The following is a 17,247-nucleotide window of genomic DNA, read 5'->3' on the forward strand; positions in this document are numbered from 1 at the left end:
TAAACCGATATCTTAGTATCTTAGTACTAAGTAAACTATAGATTAATTTTTGTTCGAGGCTAAAATTTCCTTTTTTTTCAACACTCCCTAATATTATTATTGTCTGTTCGACCTAATATAACAAGTATACCTGTAAATAGGATAACTGTTTAGAATTACGTCCTCTTTACCAACTTTACTTTTTTTTTTCTTAACGTCTTTGCTGTATTATATCGTTATTATTATTAATTAATCGCCGTAATTAATGTTTTTGAATTATCCTGCAGTGCACGCTGCATGTGGCGCCTCTGTCGAAGAAAATATGAAGCTCCGTTCCGATATCCGTACAGCGCCAATCGATGCAGTGACAAAAGGCTCAAACTGTTAGCCAAATTATCGGCGATAGATTTTGGCTAGCGGTTTCTGCGTTTTTCCGCTAGATGGGGGGCAAACACCGTCTGTTGTGGCGTACGCCCGTACAAGCGGCACACAGCGCCACCTACAACTTAGTAACTAGCTGTTGCTGCGCAAACCACTGGACTCTCTCACAGTCTAATAGCAACCTCCCAAGAGTAAAGACGTACAAATAGTCTAAAGACGTACGCATAAAGTTAAATAAAACACATTACAAGTTAGCCAAATTAACTGTTTCCTTTATTACCGAAAAGCCATCGTCCCCAGTTCTCAGAGAATCCAGTTTAAGAGAACATAATACCAAGCAAACCGCCACACTGTCGAGTAAATAAAGTTCTCCTTGTACAGATCAACACCTCGAATTCATTTTGCAAACTCGCATACTCGCAACCCTCGATACGTTCAACGTTTCGCATCTGTTAGTGCACAGCACTAATGTCTTTATGACACGGACGTGCCTAGCCGGCTATTTTTTGAGCTTAGGTTTTTGGGACTTCGCTTCTCTCGGCCTCGATGGCCGGGACGAGTCATAAAGAAGGAAAAGTTCCGAAGGGTCAGCCTGACATTGTATTATGACGGTGATGCCTGGAGGAACTTTCCTGCCTTTGCCGGGGCGATGCGGACGTGTGCTTTGGAACGGACTCGCTGATTGACTATTGCCACAAAAAAAAAATCGGGCAGGGCCAATCGGCGAATATTGGAGGTGCGTTGGAGGGATGGCAATCTTTATTTTATACCGTCCACATATATAGCGTCATAATTCGTCGCTATTACTGACGACGCTGTGACGCCCCAACACAGCATCGATAACGGTTATTTCAAACGAATGTAGAGAATTATGAACTTGACACAAGGAACATAAGGCCGATAAAAGAAATTGCATATATAACCATTGATTATGAAAGTGGTACAATTCCAATTTCCATAGACAGGTGGCGGGTTAGTGGCCACCGGTGGCTTCACAATTGTTACTATTTTAGGTTACTTATTTTATTTTCCTCCAACAATGGATAATTTCATATTCACATCGGATAGTGATATAGGTAAGAAGAAATAGTAAATCAATGTTATGACAATTGAGAATATTTATTTTATTTTCAATAAATTTACATAGAAATAAGACCCATGAATATAAACAAAAGAATAACGAACTGTGATATAGAAGAATCAAGGAGTGCATTTTGCGCGCGTTTCTCCCCACCCCACGACCCTCGCGCGTTTCTCTCCACCCCACGAGCCTCGCGCGGCGCGCCCCCCCTCCGCCCTCGCCATTTCGCGCGGCGCGCCCCCCATTCCCCTTGCCTTTCGCGCGGCGCGCCCCCCATTCCCCTCGCCTTTGCGCGGCGCGCCCCCCCATGCCCCTTGCGGCGCCCCCCCAGCGCGCGTTTTTCGCGTGAAACCCCCCCCACAACGCCGCATGCGCGGCGACCCCCCCCCCCCTCCCCCACGCTTGGCAACCCCCCCCCTCCCCACCCCCGCGCCTTGTGACACCCCCCACCCCCCTTAAATCTTGTCATTGCGCGGCTTGAGATGACGTTTGGGAGGAGGTATTAATGATAATACTAATTAGCTATTAAACTATATAATAATCAAATGTGTGTGCATCATATCAAATACATCAATTATATCCTCTTACAATTTATACAAACACGTATCTAGAATCGGAGATGTAATCAAACTAGGAATTTTCAATTCAAAGTAACCCATTATAACCTAGCAATACAAATTTATTAAGTCAACCGAAAAGTAATCAAAATCTTTCCTTGTCTTTCTTCCAAAAAAAATACATTTATTTATTAAACAAATCATACATTTTAATCAACTAAATAATTTACACCATTTTTCAAACACCTTTTACCACCATAGAAGCAGTTCTTGGATTCTTGGACATATCATATGTCCGGCTATTGGAAACGACGTCCAGACAATCTGGACGCCAACCCTGGTCACGTCCGTGTCATAACTCCTCGTGTTTGTTCCTTCACGATGGAACAACATCTGCCAACATTCAATTTTATCCAAACCAAAGAAACTGGACTTGCACCGCTTTCAAAACAAACGCTCCATATTTATTCTTACAGAAACTAGCTCCAGTGTCTTCTTCCCTACAAGTCTCCCCGATACATCTTTTTCTTTTACTTTTTCTTTTTCTTATTTATGCAAAGTCTTCCCTACTTTCTTCCCATCTTTCAACTTTCAACCATAAATCTTCCTTCGCATCATTCGCTTCCCATCATCCACGAAACACCGTCCAATTGTCGAGAGTCCACTGCGGAATTCAGAAAACTATAATCATACCATACCTTTCAAATCACATTTATATTCACAAACATTTATCATACGCATACTTATTCTTCTTTAGGAATAGTTCATCAAAACTATCTTCATTTTCACTTCATTCAGCCAATTTTAACAGAAACCTTTTCTCATCACTAATTCTCACCAGTTCCAAAAAAAAATCATCTCACATTCTGATCGCAATTTCACCAATCTGTAATACAAAACAACCTTCACCATTCATCTATTCGATTAAACTCATCTTAATATTAATCATTGCAACATACCTAGCTAATGCATTTCCTAAACTGTCTGCATTTTTATTCATCTAAACTTCTTCTTGGTTCGTCCAACGCGAAAATTCCGTAATCTTTACAAAAAAAAGTCTCCGCTATGGCAAGTCTTGTAATTATAGAGGCTAGAACCTGAAATTAGCATTCTAGAAATCAACCAATTTACTTTACTGTTTTCTGCTTAACGATACTTTACCCACCGTCCAGCACTCCAGCGACCCTTCTTAATAAATTTATATTCTTATATCTTAATGGTTTACTTCAAATTCATAGTTTTATTACGTCTCTCATCATAGATTTCGGTACAAAAATTAAACAATAATATTTATGTATCGATAGTCAGAAGTTCTTCTGTACTGTCTGTTCGACCTAATATAACAAGTATACCTGTAAATAGGATAACTGTTTAGAATTACGTCCTCTTTACCTGCTTTTTTTAACGTCTATGCTATATTATATCGTTATTATTAATGAATCGCCATAATTATTGTTTTTTGGTTATCCTGCAGTACACGCTGCATGTGGCGCCTCTGTCGAAGAAAAGATGAAGCTCCGTTCCGATATCCGTACAGCGCCAATCGATGCAGTGACAAAAGGCTCAAACTGTTAGCCAAATTATCGGCGATAAATTTTGGCTACCGGTTTCAGCGTTTTCCCGCTAGATGGGGCAAACACCGTCTGTCGAGTAAATATAGTTCTCCTGTACAGATCGACACCTCGAATTCATTTTGCAAACTCGCATACTCGAATCCCCCGATACGTTTAACGTTCAACGTTTCGCATCGATAACGGTTATTTCAAACGAATGTAGAGAATTATGAACTTGACACAAGCAACATGAGGCCGGTAAAAGAAATTGCGTAACCATTGATGTTATTGCAGTTCACCAAGTTTTTGTTACCAGTTTAAGTAGTACATACATTTGTGTGTTTGCCGCGTGTGGTCGTAAATATAACTTATATTCTTCTTCTGATCTTTGAATAAAGTTATTTCGCTAACGAAACATTTTTTTTTAAATACTCGTGTGCGCGTCCAGAGTTCGCGCATACTTTACGTGCATACTCCAAGGTAGAATGCGGTAGACCGAGGCCGAGCTTTGACGCCTCGTGGGGACGCCGTTAGTCCTAGAAACATTTTCCTAGTGACCTCGGCGTCTGTACTCCATGGTTGACACGATGGTGTAGCGAATACGTAGTCTATGGCAGAGACACGTAGTTCCACAAGCGACCACTCGCAGCGTTAGCGTTCTACGGGAGTTACGCTCTGCACTGTGTGAGGGTTATCGGCCGTTTCCGTTTTTCCTCCCCCCCGAAGCAAAGAAGAGTTGTGAACGCTCCCATAGAGCTCTCGTAAAACTTCTCTCCAAGTTCGGACCGCGTGGCGTGAACACGCATGGTTGACCACGAATCGTATCTGCACATTAGATCTGGCCGTTTGCAAAGTACTAGTCTACTTTCTTTTCCTCGTCGAGCATGCGTTATACGTTTATATATTGTTTCCCTATTTTAATAAAGTTACGTTTAATTGTTACACATTCCACGCGTGTGTGTGTGTGTGTTTAACCCCGACGGTAGTGACTGCCGCTAGGGAAATCGCAATAGGGAGATTCAAAAAAAAAAAAAAAAAAAAAAAACGCAATCGCTAAAATAAGAGTCTGAAATTTCTTTATGACCAGTTTATGTACACAGTTTGTTTAGCTGTTATACTCTCAGTTTTGTTTCTACATAAAGTGATAACGATCGAAATGAAAAAATTTAGTCCACTTTGTTGTCGGATCTTTTTGTTATAAATTTCAATTACTTACTGGATAGACAAACCATTTGTTGAAAGTTGAAAAAAATAATAATACTCATTTTTCAATTATTCTTTTCGTTTATTGAGGTAAATGTCTTTCAATAGGTAATTCTCTTTTTACAATTTTCAACTACACTGTCGTTTGCATCTTCGTTTACCATCGATTTCAACGACTGTTATCATGCATGGCAATTTACTCGAGTTTGCGTAAACACGATGCTATGAAAAAGTGAAAAGAAAGAAAAGGGTGGCGTTTCGTTCGATACGGTCACTCGTTTCATAGAGACATAATAATGAATACGAAATAACGAAATAATGAATACACGCGTTTATTTACCTTTGCTAAGATTTATTTCAGCGAATTCACCGGTAATTCAACGAAAATAAATACACATATGCGCGCATGTATTTCTAGCATTAAGGGATTCGAAATGAAATTGTGTGTGACAGAGTTAGAAATTGTGTTGGAACAGAGAGAGAAAAGTTGCTCGATGTATACGGAATGTTTACGTATTTGGTAATTACAACGAATCATGTCGCTTACATGAAACGGCATAAGAAACGCAATTCCTAAAATTTGTTTACGATATATTTGCTTTTTCTAACTATCGTTTGTTACTCTATACTGGCACCGAAGGTCCTTTAGGTTTGATCATCATCGTGGCCCGTTTCAACGTATAATCCCAACCTCTCCAACGAAACCACACGATACCTGATTCAATAAACAAGAAGAATGCTTTTATTACTAACAATGTAACAAGAAACTTAGAAGAAAATGACAGGAAGGAATAAATAATGAAAAAATCAAATTTGCGACTACGCTGCCGCAGACGAAACATCTGAAGCGAACGAGAAAAAAAGAAAAGGAGAGAGAGAGAGAGAGAGAGGAGAATGACAATTCTTCCTCGGCATACCTTGCCGGGCAGTCAGATCTTGTGGATCGTTCAAATAAAGTCCGTTCAACCCGCGTCCACACGATTTCCACCACCAGCCGCCTTTTAGCATGGACGCGCAGTTCAAAGACGACCTGTCGTTGTCTCTGCGAAATCAGATGAACGCATTAAGCAGTATAGTTTGGAATAAGAATACGAACCGTGTCCGTGATTCCATCCGGCAACGAGAATAAATAACATAGAATTTACCTGTTGTACGTCGAGAATGGGCTATTGTTCGAACCGTACCAAGGATCGTTCAACGAATCGCCCGCGTTTCCATCGTAACCATCGATTTCCAATTTGTAATATTCCGCCTCGGAGTAGATTTTAAAATGAGAATACTGAGCGTACCTGGTAATATACGCGTACACGTATGTACTTAGATTGTCCAAACGTCGTAATCTTATGGAACGAATGAAAAACAAAAGCAAAGCGAAAGAAAGAGGAAAAAGGAGGGAGGAGAAGCAGACGGACGCATCGATATTTCTTACCTCTTATTGCCTTCGAAATCTTCGAGTTCCACTCTGAGCGTGTAATCTTCGTTGTTCGTTAACATATATATGTTTTCGTTGCCCAACCAAAATTCTCTGGCCGGATCGCCAAAGCCGTTCTTGTAATCGGCCCAATCGCGATTGAAATTTTCTCTAGGCTCTCCAAAATCGTCCCTTCTCTGAATAACCTGTCCAGACACGGATAAAAATCGAGTGAGCAACCATGAGCACACGTAGATTCTTCGAAAGTATAGAAATTCGTGGAATTTGTATTTACCGTCCAACCCCCGTCGGCAATATCTTGCTCGCAAAAAACTTTCAGGAACCAGTAAGTGGTGCCACGTATTTGAAGATAGTAGACACCGTTGTCTCTCATGCCTGCGTTCAACAAATCAACGCACGAGTAACCCTACAACAATTATACGTATAATATATACGGAGAATATAGTTGTTCGATATTGTTTCTGTCCTCGAATCGGTTTCCGTCGTTACGACGTCGTTTGTTCGACCACTTTCAGATATTCGGTATTACGTCGCCGTTACGGTCATAGGAACATTCGATAAGTACACAACGAACGAAGAAAACGACGCATCCTTGTCGTTGGCGAACCAGGTAAACCGTTTAACCGTGCCCCCGCCTACTTTACACTCGATACTTGCGACAGTTGGTAAACGATCGACGCACGATTGTTCCGCGTGACTTATGGAAGAAACTTTTACTTTCTCCAGCATCATCTTTTTCTGCTATCCACGTGTCCCTCTCGCGCGTACCTAGTACCTAACCGTGTGACAAGTACGTAGAGAACGACGAATCGTGCGTTGCTTTTTTCGAGATCCTTTGAAATATTTTCCCATATGGGACGGGGGATGGTTGAAAAGAAAAGTACAAGAGATCGCGACGAGACTCGAAGATACACCGGGATACGATGATTTTCGATTATTCGACGCGATCGTTTAAGCGCTGGATAAACGAGTAAATCCAGTGTAGCGACTTTCACGTCACGGTTAAAAGTTGTCGAGACGCGCGATTACGGGCAACTATAGGTCGTGCCTACGTTTAAATGAAATGTCCGTAATGGTAATCGGTTCGTTGCATAATCGATTTTCAAGCACGAGGTTCACCTTCCTAGCCGACACATCCGTATCTACTCTGTATACGTATACACGTGCGTGCATGGACATATACCAGGCCGGTACGTCTAGATCCAAAGGTACTTACGTACCGAATCTAGTAGCGCGGATTCGCGAACCCGATGCAACTGCGATCTGCGACCCGCGACGTCGGCGTTTGTATTTACTTCAAAATGTTTATTATGGATGCACCTATTTGTTACGGAAGCTCTAGAAGCAATTTGGCGCAAAATATTCAGGAGAAATACAAAAAAAAAGAAGAAGAAGCGCGCTCTGTGTGATTCTGTCGCGATTGCACCGAACGCGTAACATGGTCGAGAGTATGATCGCCGAGTCGCGTTGCTTGGCATGTATGTATGCATGCATGTATGCGTGTACGTACGCATCTATGTATGTAGAAACGCATATGCGTACACGTGTACTGGCATGTTTGGTTGCGCGTGACCGATTTCAACGACGAGTCGTTTAAACTTGCGCCGAATCATGCACGAACGCGCTCGATCCGACGAATGCCGGTACATCGTTGGAGACTGCACGCGTTCGCGCTTGTTCGTCCGAGACAATCGACGCAGCCAACTTTCTAGACCTACCGAAGGGGAATCGTCGTTCGATATGCTCTAGCCGCGCGATTAATAATTAATACGGATCGCGGTGTCTACGGAATAATCGTGAAACAACGTATCCGTGGTTTGGAGAGTAACCCGCGAACCGTTCGACTGTTCCATTCGATTTCAAATTCGTCGTAAAAGTCTTGTATCGCGACACGCGACATAACATTAGCGAAAACGAGACGAGCGTTCGCGAATAACGCACGTTCCAGCAAAGTGTTTACCTTAACATCCTTGTAACTAAGAAACGCGTCCGTGGCAAACGTCGAATTCGCAGGGCTCGGTTTATTTTTCACACTTGGAAATATAACGCCACGATTTTTGGTAGAAAATCGTAGGGCATTCGATGCGGGTATCGTTACCCCGGAAGATGCGATCGAATTCGAAGAACCGTTCGAAATACCGATATTGTTGGTAGAGTTGCTGAAATTATTGGACGGTATAACGTTGGACGAAGTCGACGAGGACGTCGATATGGACACCGATGAAACAACGGTGGTTGGCGTCACCGGTGGAATGGTAGTCTCCGGTGTAATATCTTCGGACATTCCGACGTATCTAAATAAAGAACAGAACGGAAAAGAATATTGGACAAATCTATTGGAATTACTTGAAAGTTGCGCCACGCGTACACTATATGTATATATAATATGTATGCTTCTTTTCTTTTTTCTACGGGAAAGATTCGGATTCGGACGAGAATAAGAGCAACTAACCTGCTCGAATCGTATTCGACGAGACGGTCGATCGTAGGATCGAGTAAAAGTTCTGCCGGAATGGGACGCTGAGCAAGAGTAGCTACGTCGTCTTCTTGCTTCCTCAGTCTATTCTCCACTCCTTCCAAGTTTTCGATAATCTTGTTCGTTTTCGAACGTAAATCCGCGTGAATTTCATTGATCGCTCTCTCTTGTCTTTGAGTTTGCGTCAACAGTTCGTCCGATTTTGGTAAAAGGTCGTCTACAGAACTTTTCGTACCAACCTGTTCGGACGTTACAGTTTCGATAAATACGACCAAACGGGCGGATCGGCTTAAATAGAAACAACTATGATCTCTATCGATTATCGTTCGCGAGAAATACGTACTGACAAACACGCAAAGAGACATGGGCGCAAAGACGAAAAAGGAAAAGAGATCGCAATTTCGAAAAGTCGAAACAAATTCTCACGATTCCCCGAGTATTTACCATCGAGATTAGATCGTGCGTGATACACGGAATATTAAGAAACATGTAAAAAATGTTCGAACGAAAAATCTGTCGGTCTAAAAGACAACAAAATTATACGATACAAGCGTTCTTCCGAAGCGATTAATGTTCGGTAATGTTCGTAATACGATCGCATCGTTGACGCGTCTATCGGTGCTTATCGTTTAATTTGGTGTTTTCTAGGCATAAAAGAGAAAAACGTATCGTAACGAAATTGCATTCCGCGCGCCTAATCTGGATCTCGATCGTTTCGATGATCGATTTGTCGGCTTACCACGACATTCCAAACTTCGTCCATCTTTTCGGAAACGGTCAACATAGGATACATCTGTTCGACGAGTCGATCGATCTTACTTTGCTTCGATGACGGCGTTTCCGTGGTTGTCGTTGCGGTTGCTGTCGTTGTTGTTGCCGTTGTTGCCGTTGTTGCCGTTGCCGTAACGTTGAAAATCCGTTGATCGTTCGTATTTCCCCTGACAATTATCGCATCGTGCACGTCCGTCATCATATTGTAAACGCCTTCCAACTGTTCGGAGACCAAATTCATATGGAATTGTAATTTTCTATCCATGCTACCGGTGGTCTGCCGAAGATTATCTATTTCGATCGATATATGATTGATCACTTCGTTGCTCATCGCTTTCGTGATTTCGATCACGCTCATGCTAACTGGTTTCTTTTCGCTTGCTTCAGCATTTATATCGTCGTTTTGCAAAAGATTGTTATCCAATTGATTTTTCAAATCGACCAGTTTATTATCGATATCGGAAACCTTTTGATCGAGCGACAACAATTTCTCGCCAAGAGCTTCGGAGGATGTTGAACCGTCCTGATGAACCGTTTGCGTCGTACGAACTGTTCCATCGAAGACATGCGAACGATAAAACGGTCTGGTATACGGCACGTATACTATATTATATTGTACGAGTATAATAATACCAACGATCGACGACAGCGAACGAGCGAGCGTATAATTCGACGAGCGCGAACACGAGCACGTTCCTTTCGTACGTATCGTCGACGAAATGCCAGAAACATCTTTCTCAAATTCCGTTCAAGTTCTGTCAAAGTTTATTCATCGAATAAACCGAATAAACTCGCTCGGTTTGCGTAGACGCTCGATAAATGTATACCGTATAACAGAGATGGATCGCATCGCGTCTATTCGTTATCTCGATCGAGATGCGAGAGAACAGAGAGAAGGAAATAAAGAAAAGAAAAGAAAAGAAAGAAAAGAAAGAAAAGAAAGAAAAGAAAGAAAAGAAAAAAAGGGCAGACGCAGGATCTTTTAAGGAGATCTCGCAGGAGATTTTAGTATTTACCATTTACACTATTTACGGATACAAGTATACTTACCACCTCTGGTTTCACCGACGGTTTTATTATTCGACGTTGTAGCCGAATAGACAGCATGATCGGTTGGCAAATAGGTTGCTTGAGGATTAAACAGTTTTAAATCCAATGTTCGCAGCTTTGTAATGACGGCGTCGGTTTTATCGATGTTGTCGTTTACACGCGAATCCAAAGCTTCTACTCTTCTCATTAGATGCTCCACGGCTTTGTCCAAATTTTCGATTCGTTGTAATTTCGACTCTAGCGTCGAAACTATAACCTCGAAAACGTTGAAGAGGTATTGCTCCCTGAAAGCAGTATATCGATCACGAAACGACGATCCACGAGTGGGAAAGCATGTTGCGGAAGAAAGATTCTTCCTCGTTCCGTTCCGAGAAAACACAGCCGATTCGTATAAATGCGATTACGCGATTCTACGATCCTGCGCGATTCCATGATATCTGAAATAGAGCTTCGTCTATGACTCAAGAATAAGATAACCGATTGGATAGTTGTCGGGTATCCTTTCCCTCGTTACGGCGTAAGCTGCAAGCGTACCTTGAATTTTACGCAATCGGCTCGCGGACAGGTCAGCGGTACACGTACCTATTTACCAGGGTCCTTTCGAATCGGAAAAGCTGATTATTATAACATTGGCAAATTACTGCGATACGCGCACAGTACGGTGGCGTGTATACGTACACACCGTGTACCGCGTACGTACAGAAATTGTTGCAGACTAATTACCCGGTGATCGACGGTAATTATCGTTCTTTGAACAATTATTCCAAGTACGTTACACTCGCGACAATATTGTTGGTAATAATGTCGGACGAACTCTGCGTTGTCGAGATATATAGCAATATAGCAATGGGGGAAGAAAGGGCGAGAGGACTGGGAAATCGTTCCAGCAGCGAGAACGTGGAAGCGGAACGATCCGAGGCTCGCGCGCACAACAAACGACATTCCGCGACCGGAAACATCTAGAAGAATGTTTGCAGAAAGATACACAAGAAATCGTAGGGCGAAAGTGACAGTTACGACTTACCACTGTGGCATAGCCTAAAAACGTTTCCAGATTTCAAGCAACCTGTAGGAAATCGTAATTCTACGTCGTAGAGGAAACTTTTGATCTTGATATTGTACGTAGATACATGTGGATATTATATAGATATATAGATGCACGGATAGACACACATAAATGTATGAATATACATAGAACGTTCGATCGTGGCGTGCGCGTGTCGGTTCCGATTTTCCTCGAGCCCTATCGAACTCGATTCTGATACATTTCCGATGCATACACAATATGTATAGAACTCGTAGATCGGAGTATGCCCCGATTATTTCCGAGGAATCTGGTAGAGCTTGTGCAATCGTATTGTCATAACTGGAGCTCGGATTTGTTACGTAACCAAAGGAGAACTAGTACCCCACTAGCGATGTCGTTCTATCCTCGCGATCCAATCGGTTCTCTTTCCGTTCCCTTTGTGTCCTTCTTTCGAACGGTGTTAAACGAATACACGTACGCGCATGCATCGTTGCGTATACGCGCGGTGTACTCGTGCACTCGCGCGCGCGCCTATCGCACAACCTGTCGGCTCGGTTTCGCAGCGCGGTAACACACTCGTAACCATTAATTTGGTCCTTTTTAAACATCGATTCGCTTCGAATTCGAGATAGCGCGACAAATAGAGAAATATTCTCTTCGAAACGTGAAAAACCGACGAGAGACGAACAAATGGAACGTTATTTAAGCGATATCGGGGACAAATGTTGTGTACGACCGTGGATAAGCTGAATGAAAAGCATAGCTAATTGTAAGTAACGACGGGTTAATATCGATTAGCCCTGGCAACGAGATACATAGGCACGTATATTGTATCGTCTCGATTCACGATTCGTTGGAACGCTCGATTCTGCGACAATTTATCGTAGCATTCTATCGCGAATATACGCGAGTATACGAAAATATCGTCTCTGGATATTGGATAATGCCGGTTTTCAGAGAAAGCGGTCCGCGATCCTTCGTACGCTCGTTCGTATTGTCGTCTGCGATGTATCACGGACATCGCGGTACGTTTTTTCACGCATCCGCGTGCACGCGCTTATCCGCGTACGCGTTACGAGCGTTATCGGCATTATGGTAAACGCGATTCCATTGAAAAGTACAAAACTGAAAATAACCTACGTGCATAGGCGAGGATAAAGTGAAAGGAAAAAGTTCTTGAACCCTTTCATTTTTGCAAGGTACGCGCCGCGTGAGAAAGAACGAGAGAGAAAGAGAAAGGGGTGGGGGAGGGGGTGGGTGGGGTGCTAGGAACGAGATGGCGGGAGAAAGGAGAGCGAGGGGGAGGGCGAAAGCAGAGACAAATTATTCTCGTAACTGGAATTTAATGAACATTAATTCGAGACGAAAGAAAACGCGGACCACGCTTTCGCGCGGTCGAGATAAGCTTTGTCTGATTTTTCATTGTTAGAAACGTAGCCTGTGCGCGATCGAGGACGAGAAAGGATCTGGAAATTTTTCCGATGAAAAAGAACAAATCGTTGGCCGGATCCGACGATGGAGGTTCCATCGAGGCCCGTCGGCTCGAATTAGATCGACGCTACGACTATCGCAACGGTAGAGACGAGGAACAGCGCGATCCAAACAAAATATAAATAATATCGATTTCTTTTCCGAAAGAAAAGTGTGCTAGAACAACGAATAAAAATATAATAAATAAATAAAAGAGCATTTCGATTCGTAGGGAATTCGATCGATCGGCCACCGCGCGTATACGTATGTGCGCGCGCGCGCTGTACAGATCGTGTAATTGATCGCGTAATTGAACGAGAGCAGAGCGCGATGTAACGGAAAAAACGAGATCGAACATCTATCGTGGAATGCTACACCGGTAAGATCCGTCGGGAAATTACCGATTCGTGTAACAGCCGTTTCATCGAGACTGCGCGTCCTTCGAATTTCAAGCCGACTACTCAAGCTTTATTATTACGATCGACTCGATCGCGTTAATCGAGGGAGAACCTAATTATTTTTTCAAGTCAAATTCTGTTTGTTCGAATTACGTGAAAAATATCAGCGAAATGTTTTTTTCATTGCTCGTTTATGTACAATATCTTCGTCCAACGACGCGAATCGAACATCTATAAAAAGTTTCTCTTCGCAACATGCTCGCGTGCTCCGTACGGAGGTTCTACCTGCGAGGACATGTTTTTATTGTCGAGATGTTGCACGGTACGTGCATACACCTGTATCGAACGTATTTATATTTGGGAAAATGGTGAAAGACGATGAAAAATAGAAAAAAGAAGAAAAGAAAGAAAGAAAGAAAAGGGAAGAAAGAAGAAGAAAACGAATGAACCGACACAAATCGCGATACGAGAAGAGACGGCGCGTCGCGTTTGCCTGGGGATTTTGTAAAATTCGATTACGTCGCTCGTAGAAATACGTCGCGGCAAGTGTTAAATGCTGTCTACGGAAAGTTCGCTCCTATTAAAAAGCCAACTTGTTTCGATGTTTTGTCAAGTTATGTAAGGAAAGAGCTAACGTAAGCCAACGGTATGACAGTATCAACAACATAAGGGAACCGCGCGCGACACCAGAGGATTTATAGTAGTATATTGTAGGTGTACGTTGCTACATACCATGCGAATCGAGAGGATGAAAAGAGAAAGCGAGAAAAAGGAGAGTACAAACCTGTTCCCTACAATAGCGGAAATGCTTGCTTGAGTTTTTTGCAATTATAATGCGATCACCGGATTCGCGACACACTCTCGTTCGGACGTGGAACGTACGTGCGTAATATCGATCCCGACGAACCCCGACGCGACGATCCAACCGTTAACGTTAAAATACGTTTCCGAATCGAATACAACCAACCGATCGTTCGACGACGATATACATATGTATATCGCGGTAGCGGTAGCGAAACATATGGTAGGTACGTACGAGGATACCACGATATCGTTGTACTCTGTTACAATTGTACGGGCACACGCGTCGTGTATCGTATCGATAGATGGGTCATTTCGAAACTCGATCGTTGGTGGGAGCAACTATTTGTTCCTTCCAGCTTACCTGTTGCGCTGAGGATTTCGAGCCGGTGCGGGCACCGTGTTTCCAGTGACGTTGTTTCCATTGTTGCTGACATTACGGATGTTACGCTCGTCGGCAGAGGTCCTGGGCAATCTAGGACTTCCAGCGAACACGAAACCCAACAGGCACGTGGCAATGATTACGGCTTCTCTCATAATCGAAAACTCGAAGAGAAGAAGAATAAACAGGATACGACAGACAAGGAAGCAGATGGTGAAAAGGTCGGAATAACGACGCTGTTGAAAATAAAGAAGAAGACAGAGAAGAAATAGACGAATAACAAGAAGAAAAAGTCGGGAAAGGAAGAGAAGGGGCGATAGCGTAGAAAAGAGGAGAAGAAATGCGCGCGACCTTGATAACACGTACCGACGCTTCCGATGCTCCGATGCTCCGATGCTCCGATGCGGATCGCTTCGGGTTAGATTCGATTAGCTGTTCACGCGCAACGAGTTCCTCTTCCGTTCCTCGCCGGAATATCCATTTAGCATCGGGATACACGCGAAGCAGAGAAAAGCGCACCAAGTCGAACAAATTATCCCAACTCTCTTTCGTTGCGCGCGGCTGCGGATGCGGATTATCTGGTACGATCGTTTTATCGAACGTGGAAGATTCAAAAGAAAGATTCGACGATCACAAATTAGACACGCGCGCACGCTCGCGCAAACGCACGCACGCACGCACGCACGCGCGCACGCACACCACGAACCACGATACACTCGCGAACGGACGCGCGCATTCGTACGCGCACGCAATGAAAACTGTAAATACGCGTAATGACAGCGCGAGCAACCGATTTTCACCTGTTTCTTCTCTTTTGGAAAGCCTTTACACGACTCTAATGATTTTCAGCTGACGACGATGTTTTTGCTTCAATGCCCTTCCCTTATTCGGTATTTCATGAATCGAAGTTGAATTCATATGGTCCAAGGATACACGCGTCTCTCCGTTCCCTCGGTTTCTTCTCTTCAACGAACGTATGTACAAATTCTCGTTCGATTTCGATGGTTCTCAGCTTTCTCGTTTCCTGCTAATTGTTCGCGTAGATGCATCGAACGCACCGTTTCGAATCGTCCTCAACGACCGAGACAACGCCGACGAACACCGTCCAATGCTGACAAACGCCGCAGCGTTAGAATTATCCTCGTTCGGTAATATCGTTGCTGCTGTACAATTTCAATGGATCGAATTAGGCAAAGCGATGGATCGATCGAAACATGACACGTGCATTTCTCTTCTTGTGCAGTCCGACGAGTCGAATCGAGTTTCCGTAGTAACGAGTTTAGGACCGGTGAGGAACTTGATGCAACATATAGTTTTCAAACGGATGATAAACTCTGTGAAAAACGGAAATCGATCGTTCAAATTTCCATGTTATACTTTAGCGATTAAAACCATCGAAAATATTATTTGCCGATCGATTCACCATTCAACGGACACTCGCATATACGTAATTCGTAGGACGAAGACGTGGATGAAGACGAACACGAAGACGAAGATGAAGACGAAATCGAAGACGAAGACGAAGATGAAGACAAACACGAACAAACACAGAGACACGCGGAAACGCGCGCCCGCGCTGTGGAACAGTCCCGTGTGCGTGAGACGTACGTCTATCTGAAGGCTCTGGTTCCGAGCGGAGCTCGATCCCTGATCTTTACGTTATGTATATTCGATAGTACTGTATCGGTGCGGATCAGAGAAGACCGAAGCTCGTGCCATACTCACGATTCCATCACCCCTACTCGATTCAGTTCCTTGGGTTGAACTGTCTCTCTCTCTTTCTCTCTCTCTCTCTCTCTCCCTCTCTCTCTCTCTCTCTCTCTTTCTCGCGATTGTCCCTATGCTGACAAAGTGTGGAACGATGTACGGGAACGAGTACCGTACCTCAACTTTGTGGTGAACGACGGGATCACCGACACCATAAAACACTGACAAGTATACGATTCCAGCTCAAACTGTAAGAGTTACTTTCACGTATACACGCGTCCACGTTGAAGGAGTCTCTCCCCACTGATCGGCCGACGACCATTCTGGACTCTTTCCGTCCTTTCCCCGTGCAAAGCGGTGATCTGATCTGAAATCCGATTCGATCCGTTTCAATCTGTTCTGTTTCGTTCTGCTTCGTTCTGTTTCGTTACGCGAATCACTCTACTCCCTCTATTCTCCTTTTCTTCCCGAGCAACATTACGAGTTGCGTTGTCGAGAAACAAACGGGAATAATTTGACGGAAAAGAAAGGTAGGATAGCCCCGAATCGTAGATCTAAGAATCGGTAAGCCGTACTACCGCATAAATCTTGGTCAGTCAGCTGCGACGGATACGTTTCAAACTTTTTAACTGGCTCCGCTCTAATGTTCCAGGAATATAAAGAAAACAATATGTTGCCATTCGTAATAGATAAATAAATCAAGTAATAAATGGATCGATCGAACCGGATTGTCCTCATTTTGTTAATAGCAATTTCGATAAACGGTCGCGCCGATCGAAATCTATAAAAGGAAAAGAAAAAACTTATCGATAATGTAACGCGCGAGCCGATATTGCGTAAAATTTATTTTCAATTAGAACACTTGTTCCACTTATCGTTCCATTTATAGTAGAAAACATATAAATAGAAACAGACATTTTTTCTCATCTTATTCTCTCGCCTATTATATTTTCTTTTATATGTACATATGTACGTATAT

The 17,247-nt window shown here is 43.2% G+C and overlaps 1 protein-coding gene and 2 long non-coding RNA genes across 7 annotated transcripts; 1 reads left to right on the forward strand and 2 right to left on the reverse strand.

Annotated features, from left to right (window-relative positions):
- The first annotated feature begins 892 nt into the window (after positions 1-892).
- LOC143259281 (uncharacterized) lies at positions 893-4,601 on the forward strand. Of its 2 annotated transcripts, none has more exons than XR_013033094.1 (2): positions 893-1,436; positions 3,473-4,601. It is a non-coding gene; the product is annotated as an uncharacterized LOC143259281 (long non-coding RNA). The 2 variants fall into 2 exon arrangements; XR_013033093.1 differs by lacking the exon at positions 893-1,436 and adding an exon at positions 1,893-1,940.
- On the reverse strand, positions 1,960-4,022 carry LOC143259280 (uncharacterized). Of its 2 annotated transcripts, none has more exons than XR_013033091.1 (5): positions 3,884-4,022; positions 3,164-3,641; positions 2,958-3,095; positions 2,742-2,884; positions 1,960-2,662 (listed from the first exon to the last, which is right to left on the reverse strand). It is a non-coding gene; the product is annotated as an uncharacterized LOC143259280 (long non-coding RNA). The 2 variants fall into 2 exon arrangements; XR_013033092.1 differs by lacking the exon at positions 3,884-4,022 and having other exon boundaries at positions 1,960-2,391; positions 2,473-2,662; positions 3,164-3,477.
- A 214-nt stretch (positions 4,602-4,815) lies between the features above and the next one.
- On the reverse strand, positions 4,816-16,569 carry LOC117221927 (uncharacterized). 3 transcript variants are annotated; one of them, XM_076520715.1, is made up of 11 exons: positions 14,928-16,569; positions 14,544-14,725; positions 10,484-10,767; positions 9,402-9,982; positions 8,639-8,901; positions 8,147-8,480; positions 6,461-6,592; positions 6,184-6,371; positions 5,900-6,043; positions 5,672-5,796; positions 4,816-5,469 (listed from the first exon to the last, which is right to left on the reverse strand). In XM_076520715.1, the coding sequence occupies exons 2-11, from the start codon at positions 14,714-14,716 to the stop codon at positions 5,378-5,380; spliced, it is 2,316 nt and encodes a 771-aa protein (XP_076376830.1). In that variant the 5' UTR covers positions 14,717-14,725; positions 14,928-16,569; the 3' UTR covers positions 4,816-5,377. The 3 variants fall into 3 exon arrangements, with proteins under 3 accessions (XP_076376830.1, XP_033329155.2, XP_076376832.1); XM_033473264.2 differs by having other exon boundaries at positions 14,544-14,797; XM_076520717.1 differs by lacking the exons at positions 14,544-14,725; positions 14,928-16,569 and adding an exon at positions 11,508-11,928.
- Between the last annotated feature and the right edge of the window lie 678 nt (positions 16,570-17,247).

Source organism: Megalopta genalis, chromosome 4 (genome assembly GCF_051020955.1).
Source record: "Megalopta genalis isolate 19385.01 chromosome 4, iyMegGena1_principal, whole genome shotgun sequence".
NCBI classification, from domain to species: domain Eukaryota; kingdom Metazoa; phylum Arthropoda; class Insecta; order Hymenoptera; family Halictidae; genus Megalopta; species Megalopta genalis.